This window comes from Nannospalax galili, unplaced genomic scaffold (genome assembly GCF_000622305.1).
Source record: "Nannospalax galili isolate Female #2095 unplaced genomic scaffold, S.galili_v1.0 scaffold18, whole genome shotgun sequence".
Taxonomy (NCBI): domain Eukaryota; kingdom Metazoa; phylum Chordata; class Mammalia; order Rodentia; family Spalacidae; genus Nannospalax; species Nannospalax galili.
In genome coordinates this window covers 11,738,848-11,746,983 of record NW_008346548.1, presented here as the reverse complement: position 1 = coordinate 11,746,983, position 8,136 = coordinate 11,738,848, and the positions used below count along the sequence as shown (strand labels likewise).

Here is an 8,136-nt window from a genome sequence, read left to right as displayed (position 1 = left end):
GCATCAGATCTCTTGTAGTTACAGGCAATTGTGAGCTACTAAATGTGGGTGATGGGAAATGAACTCAGGTTTTCTGAAGGAGCAGCAAGTGCTCTTAACTACTGAGTCATCTCTCCACTTTACCCCCAAAATATATTTTTTAAAAATCAGGCATAACATTCTTAATTTCTTGGTATATTTACTGTGAGTATTTATTCTATGTGTAATCAGATTGTGGTGATGATGAATGGTAATGTCTCTAATGATCTTTGACCATGTGATTTATAAAGATTGTATAATATTTTGCACATAGATGTACTATGATGTTAACAAATTATTAAAATTCAATGTGTAACATTTAAATAGTTTCTAATTTAAAAAAAAAATTGAGACAGGGCCTCACTATGCAGTCCTGGCTGTCCTGGAACTTGTTATGTAAACCAGACTGGTCTCAGACTCACAGAGAGCCATCTGCCTATTCTTCTGAGTGCTTGGATTAAAGGTGTGCTCCACCAAGCCCAGGTGGTCTGTAATTATTCAAACCTGAATAACACTGTGAAGAAATGATCAAATGATTGTAGCCCTCAGATTCCTAAGGTTCAAAAGAATTCACAAAGTAAGGCCAATAGGATTAAACATTTCTTTAATCTGAAGAAGAAATGAGACTGAAGGCTATCCTTTTCCTAGCTCCCATTTCTTCCCTAATCCTAACTAGAGTAAACCTTTGATTTAGGCAGTGGACAGAAGTAAAATTATGAATTTCAGTCTGGAGAGTCATAGGGAGTCTAGATTAAATCATTTATGAAAATAGATATTCAGTTCCCATACAGAAATCTCCCATAAAGGGAGCTTTTGAAAAAGTTTTTTAAATTGAATTTTTGTGTATTTCATACAGAACATCTTAATCATCTTTATACCCCCTTCCTCACTGACCCTCTCCCATAGGGTCCCCCATGGGAACTCTCCACTGAGGTCTAGTCAGCCTATTTAGAGTTCCTCCAGAAGGAGCTTTTATTCCATGAAAATTATATCATATAATGACATTCTGTTATATGTGAACACACACTACATTACTGAGGAAAGGAAGAAGAGGGGAAAGGAGCAAAGAAGGAAGGAGCTAGCCATAACAGAGCAGGAAGGATCTATAGCAGTGTCAGTACTCAAGGCCCCTGTAGCAAAGCTGAGCAGATTTTTCCTTCCATTCACTACGATTCACTGTTATGGCAGGGGGTGGGGATGGGGGGACAACCCTGGCAAGCCAGAATTCCCTAACAAATTTGTATGTTAGTAGACTGGACTGCTGATCCTACCCTAAATAAAAAGCCAGGTATTTGTCTATAGAATCAAGCAGGAGTCATGGGTGAATGACCACAACATCAAAGAAGACCCTGACTTGAAAGGTTTGTGAAATGACAAGTCTTAGAGGTATTCAACAGAATCTAGAGACTCACACCCCAGGAGGCCTTTCATTGGAACACTGAAGGTTGCTCCCATCTGCCAGCCTGATAACATGCTGGTATGTTATGCATGTCCTCAGGAAAGCTCCTGCTGGAATCAGGTTCCTTAAGCTGCCCCCTTTATTCTCATTGTCCACAGAGTTGCAAAGAAGTGGAGTGGATAAAAAGATGTGGCAGAATGGGCAGCTCTTCTCTTCTCTTCCCAACTTTTCTACCTTTTTGGTTAGACTACTAGCTTCCCATTGTGTTGTCCAAGAACTGTGATAAGACTACATTCCTCATCAAATTCCTGTAAAGCAGAAGGAGGACAAAGAGGAGGAAAAGGAGGAAGAAGAAGAGGAAGAGGAAGAGGAGGAGGACAAGGAGGAGGAGGAGGAAGAAGAAGAAGAGGAAGAAAGAGCAAAGAGAAGGAAGAGCAGAGGAGAGGAGATGGAGAGGAACAAGTGAGCTACAGGTTAAGTGAGCATGTGTGCAGGTTGAGCACCCCTAATCACAAACCTGAAATCCAAAATGCTCTGAAAATCACAAATCTTCCAAAATATCATTTCAGATTTTGGATTTGGGTACTGGGTACGTTCAACCTGGACTTAGTCACACTACTGAGAAGTCCTGTAACCTTAGACAACTTATTTTCTACACATTCCTCATTTGAAACCGTCTAAAAAAAATCTGTAAGATTATCATACAGATTACATAAAATGAAGTATCTCACAAGTAGCAGGTGTTCAATTTAATAAAACCAAAACTACTGAATATATTCTTACAATGTTAGTACCTATGAACCAAATCTTAGGTGGGGGAAATCACCTATACTACTTCAGGCTTACACTTACTATTATTATCAAAAATCAACAAAGAAGTAAAAACATACAAGACAGAGAGGAAATTTGGGTTTAATTAGAACCATAAACATACTTAGAGCAGCAAGTCTGATCAACTTATTTCATAAAGGAGGGACACAGAGCCAGGGACATAAGTGACTTGTATAAGCACATGTGGCCTTTAGGAAGATCTGCAGCACCACAGTCCTCTTAAGGAGACCCTCTGTTTTTTCACACTCCATTCTTTTACCAAGGACTGTTAATGAAAAAGGAATCCACATGCCTTTGATTTTTGAGACTGTCATTAAAAGTCCAGTGAGCCACAAGCAAGCAGACAAGCAGGCAGGAAGCCCTGGATTAGAGTTAATCCCCTTGCTTTACAGACACTCATCAGAGAGTGGCTGTGGGTCCCATGGAGAGGAAACAGAGCTAGCTCCAGGGAGCTCACCAGGCCTTCATCTGCCCAGGGAATCTCAGTTTAGGAAACGTTATCTTTCATGTTTTTCTCTGATAGGCACTGTAACAATTCACAGTCATTCCCGCCAACTGCCAGAAAAGTCTGTGAATTAATATTAGCCAGGCTTCTTAATGCATTCCTCAAATCAAAAATCAACTTAATTAAGTGGGGTTAATGTTTTTTCCTGAGCAGCAATCAAATCTTAATTAATGCCCTATTAAAATGAATTCCTAGGGGAACATAAACATTCATATATGAAATGAGTTCCTCTGCCAAGGGTGTTACTGCACAAGATGCTAAATGGGCCTCCTTCCTGTCCACTTATTCGATCACAGAGTACCACCTCCTTAATCAAAAATAGAAAGCAATCCTAGGTTTGTCACCTCCTCCTCCTAGGGGACCTGTGCCCTGCCATGTGCTTTGCAGTATCCACCTCCCCTCTCCTTTCTCCACATGGTTAATGATTGTGTCCTGGATTTATGTCCAGCTGGCGAGGACCCATCTCAGTCCTACTTCATTTGCTACCTATTGCCTCTCCTTTTGACTGCCCGCCACCTCACTCCCAGGTAAGTATCAACTTTAATATTTTTGTGCCACAGACCCTATAAAGAAGCCTGAATCTTCCTTTTAAAACAATTATTAAAATAGGGCCAGCAAGATGGCTTAGAGGTGGGGAAGCTTGCCTCCAAACCTGACTACCTGAATTTGTCACCCCAGACCCACAGGATGGAAGGAGAAAGCAGACTCTGGTAGGTTGCCCCCTGAAGTCCATACCTATACTGTCATTTGGCACCCCTCTCCCCTAAATAAATATAATAAAAATTTGTTTTTTAAAAATCAGTTAAGTAAGAACAGAACACACTTGCAAACTCTGTATGCTCCTTGCTAGTAGCAAGGATACCTCATTAAAGTTTTCTGACAGGAAACAGCAACCAAGAGAAACTAGCCCGGGAGTATGGTGGGGCATTTTTGTTCTTACAGCCCCTCTTTCAGTATTTCTATACCAGGGATTATATATTCCAGCATGTCTAAGTAAACCACCTGCATCCACCACCCTCCTACTTCTCTAGAGAGAATGGGAGAAGAATTTTCCCTGTTCGGTAGGAACTCAAATGCAGGTTATCAGTATCAAATGGTTAATACCACCAAAGTTGGAAGGCTACTAGCCCCCAGACCTTCAGGATGCTGGTCAGACCTCAGTTCACTTTCCTAGGAAGCCCACCTAGCCACAGTGGACCATCATACCCTTTCAGCCCGTACCTCTTTGGTGTGTGTGTGGAAGGAGACTGACATGTCCAGGAGAAGCTTCCGCTGCTCCACCCTGCGCACGAAGTCTTGGATGCGCACCTCCAGGTGCCGTGCTGCCTTGTAGATCTCCTCCGGGTCACATTCCCCAGTCTGAGCCAGCTGCTCCGCTGCTTCTAGGAGCTTGTCCGCATTGGTATATGTATTCTGCCAGCAACAACAGTGAGGCAAGTCAACTAGCAGTTAGGGAACGAGCTTCACGCCTTCTCACAGCCCACCCCTGGGCTCCTGAAGGAGTGGGCGCAGAGGGCGGAGGCGCTGAGCCGACAGCTCCCTGATCTGGCACCCTGCCTCCTAGCAGGCAAGCAGTGGGCTGCTATGCACAGCGGGCACTGGCTGGGAACCTTGCCTGCCTCTGAAATGTCTCAGAGGTGCAGTGTCCTTGAAGACAAGAAGGAGGCCTGTGAGAGCCTCCATACTTATTCTGCATCCGCCGTTCCTCACCCACACTGAGCCCCTTCATTGTCCTCACATCTCAGGCTGCATCTGCTAGAATTGGAAATAGCACATCCACAAGGATGCTCTGTGCTTCTCTGTGAGAATACCATGAAAACGCCAGCTAGGAGGCTTGCTTTGCCTTCCCTGCAGCTCCCCATCACTCTGGTGCATATCTTTTGGAACAGCTATCTCTTTGGAAGGGTGGGAAGGAGGGTACAGCCAAGGGGAGGAGATGAAGACTAGTTCCTGCGCCTGGTGATGGCAGGATGCTTGCAGGAAGTTCAGGGGAGTCTAGTGGTTTTATCATGAGCAGCATCCCAGGCATACATGTGTGTACTATACAGACCTCCAGCCCTGTCTGTACACAGGGTGGAATTCTCCAGAGTATTTACAAAAAACAGTCAATTTGTAGTTATTACTCATCATGATGGTAGCCAGTGCTTTTACAATAGTTATTACACTATATGCCATGGATAAAACTTTCCTCAGCAGGCTTCTTTTTAAAATCTGACAGATCCCAACATACAACTTGTGACTCGGCTACACATATATTTACCCATATCCCTCAGGTCAGCTCACTGTCTTATGGTAAGGAACTGGTACTTACTGGTGGCCATGTGAATCTAGAGGCAAAACCATCAGTGACAAAATAAGGTGAGTGGAGAACTGAAAGAGGCTTATGCTAATGACTACATGGAGCTGGAGACCTGACTGTCCTGGGTTGAATTATATCTTCCCCCAAATTCACATAAACTGTGACCATCAATATCTCAGAATTTGAACTTACTGGAAGGAAGTATGATCATTTTAGATGTAATTAGTTACATTACATACTGGAAGAGGGTATGTCCTTAAGTCAATGTGACTGATATCCTTATGTGAAGAGATAGGCACACATATCAAGAAAACACCATGAGAAGATGAAGCCAGAGACTGGGAATGTTTCTACAAGCCAAGGAAGACCAAAAGCTGCCAGGAAAGCCCTGGAAACTAAGAGAAAGGCATGGAGCAGATTTTCCCTCATATCACTCAGAAAGATCCAGACTTCTAGCTAAGGGAAAATAAATTTCTATTTTCATGAAAATAGAAATTTTCATATTCAATTTTCATATTCATGAAATCTGTGGCACTTTTTCTTCACAGTCTTAAGAAACTAGCACTGAAGTGGACTCACTGAAGGATGCTGGCCCAGTCTTTTGGCTACTGAAAGCACGAAGCTAGGAAGGCCACCAGCAAACATGGTCTTGGTGCTTAGTTATTTCCGGAGGAGCCTCAGAGAATCCTTAAGAAATGTTACTTAAAAAGCAATTGCCCTCAGCAACCCTGAGCACTAAGAGCAATGCCAGGGGTATTACTCTACCAGATTTTAAGCTGTATTACAGAGCTATAGTCATAAAAACAACATGGTACTGGCACAAAAATAGACCCATAGATTAATGGAACAAAACTGAAGGCCCAAATATGAGTACATACAATTTCAGCCACCTGATATTTGACAAAGGGGCCAAGAGCATTCACTGGAGGAAAAACAGCATGCTCAGTAAGTGGTGCTGGCAAAACTGGATCTCCACCTGTAGAAGAATGAAACTAAACTCCTATCTCTCACCTTTCACAAAAGTCAATTGCAAATAGTTCAAAGACCTCAATATAAAGCCTGAACCTCTGAAACTGTTAGAGAAACATTGGTAAAAACCTACAAGATATAGGTGTAGGAAAGGATTTTCTAAGTCGGACATCAATTGCTCAGGAAATAAGGGCAAGAATCAACAAATGGGACCTCATTAAACTAAAAAGCTTCTGTGCAATGCCCATGGAGGACAGAAGAGGCTGTCAGATCCCTGGAACTAGAGTTACCGACAGCTGTCAGCTGCCATGTGGGTGCTGGGATTCAAACCCAAGTCTTCTCCAAGAACAACCAGTGTTCTTCACTACTGAGCCCTCTCTCCAGCCCCAGATGACTAAGAAATATCTTAAAGAACATTCAACATCCTTAGTAAATAGGGAAATGCAAATTTAAACCACTTTAAGATTTCATCTTAACCAGTTGACTGGCTAAGATCAAGAGAACAAATGATACCAAATGTTGGAGAGGATGTGGGGAAAGGGGAACTCTCATCCACTGCTGGTGGGGCTGCAAACTTGTTCAACCCCTATGGAAAGCAGTGTGGAGAACTCTTAAAAAACTACAAATGAACCTACCATTTGACCCAGTTATATCACTCCTTGGCATATACCCAGAGAACTCGTCCTATTGTGGAGACACTTGTACATCCGTGTTTGTTGCTGCTCTTCTCACAAGATCGAAGAGATGGAAGCAACCTAAGTTAAGGGTAACTGACGAGTGGATAATGAAAATGTGGTTCATTAATACGATGGAGTTTTACTCAGCTGTAAAGAAAGGTGAAATCATCAAATTTACAGGTAGATGGATGGAACTAGAAACTGTTATACTAAGTGAAGTAACAGAAAAAAGAAATCGATATATGTTCTCCCTCATATGTGGATCCTAGAACCAAATCCTGATAGGTGACTCTGTATCCAGATATAGCTACAGGAACCAGGATAATGGAAAGGAACCAGGGAGGTAAAGGAAAAGAAAGAACCTGAAAGAGAACAGTAGGAAACAGGCCTTAATAAGGGAGATATGGATAAAAATTGGGTTAGTTTAAGGGAGAGGGGAAGGAAGGGTATACAAGGAAACTAGGGGATAAAGGGAAAGAAGAAGCTCAAGTGAGGTAGGACCATAGGAGAAGGGTATTATTAAGGAATAAAGGGGGAAAATGGGGGCACCTTAATTGGGAAAATCATGATGGAGGGGTTAGACAATGTGAGAGATAAATAATGCCTAGCTAGTTTTAAAATCCAGAGGGAACCATATTAGTCCAACAATCCAATGACAAATCATACATACCAGATCAATAAATATATGTCTAGGTAAGGCTTATCTGAGAACAACTGATCTTTGCCCAAGATTTAGCTACATGGCACACAGTAATTAAAAGTATCACACTGGTGGAACTAACCTTCCTGGATGATTAACAGACATACTTTGAGGCCTATATTAATTTGGTCAGAGGGACATAAAGGACAGGTTTTGCTCCTTGCCCTCCTAGGTCGACTAGTTCCAGGGGACTATGAGCATCTCTTAAAATGTCCTGTAATTGTGGTGGATCACCTGTCCTCTTGATCAAGGAGGCTGAAGAGACCCCACCAGATGGACTTGAACCAGTGTCCAGTCTACAATGAGGAGGGTCAACACAGAGGAAACATTTCCTCCAGGCTTCCAAGCAAAGCCAGCTATGGTCGAGCAGGACCTTTGACTTATCTTCACACAGATGGAACGGGTAAAAGAAAGGAACCAGGGGGCTCGTCCCAAGCCCATGTGACCCCTGAGGAACAGATCCTTAAATGACCTTAAGAGTAAAAATAAATTGGTTTATCTGGGCCAACTCTATGGCCTTAAACACCCAAAAGGAAAGTATAACCAAAGATTAAAGGGGCCAATTTAATTTTTTAAGTGTCCATATGTACAGCTAAAGGCTACGTAAAAAGCAACAACATACCAGATAGGAGATACCTTCTTTTGAGTTGTTGGCCAGGGTGGCCAAAGGGACTCCCAGAGAGTAACCCAGCATAGAACTGGGAAAATGAACAGCAGACCCCAATCTTATCTAAAGGA

The 8,136-nt window shown here is 42.6% G+C and overlaps 1 protein-coding gene across 25 annotated transcripts in view; it reads right to left on the bottom strand.

The window, feature by feature from the left end:
• Kalrn (kalirin RhoGEF kinase) overlaps positions 1–8,136 on the bottom strand; it is a 700,573-nt gene that overhangs the window by 325,601 nt on the left and 366,836 nt on the right. For all 25 annotated transcript variants that reach the window (XM_017800540.2, XM_029568193.1, XM_029568189.1 and 22 more), the window contains exon 11: positions 3,975–4,166. In XM_017800540.2, the coding sequence (XP_017656029.1) occupies positions 3,975–4,166 (192 nt within the window). The remainder of the gene's footprint in view (positions 1–3,974; positions 4,167–8,136) is intronic.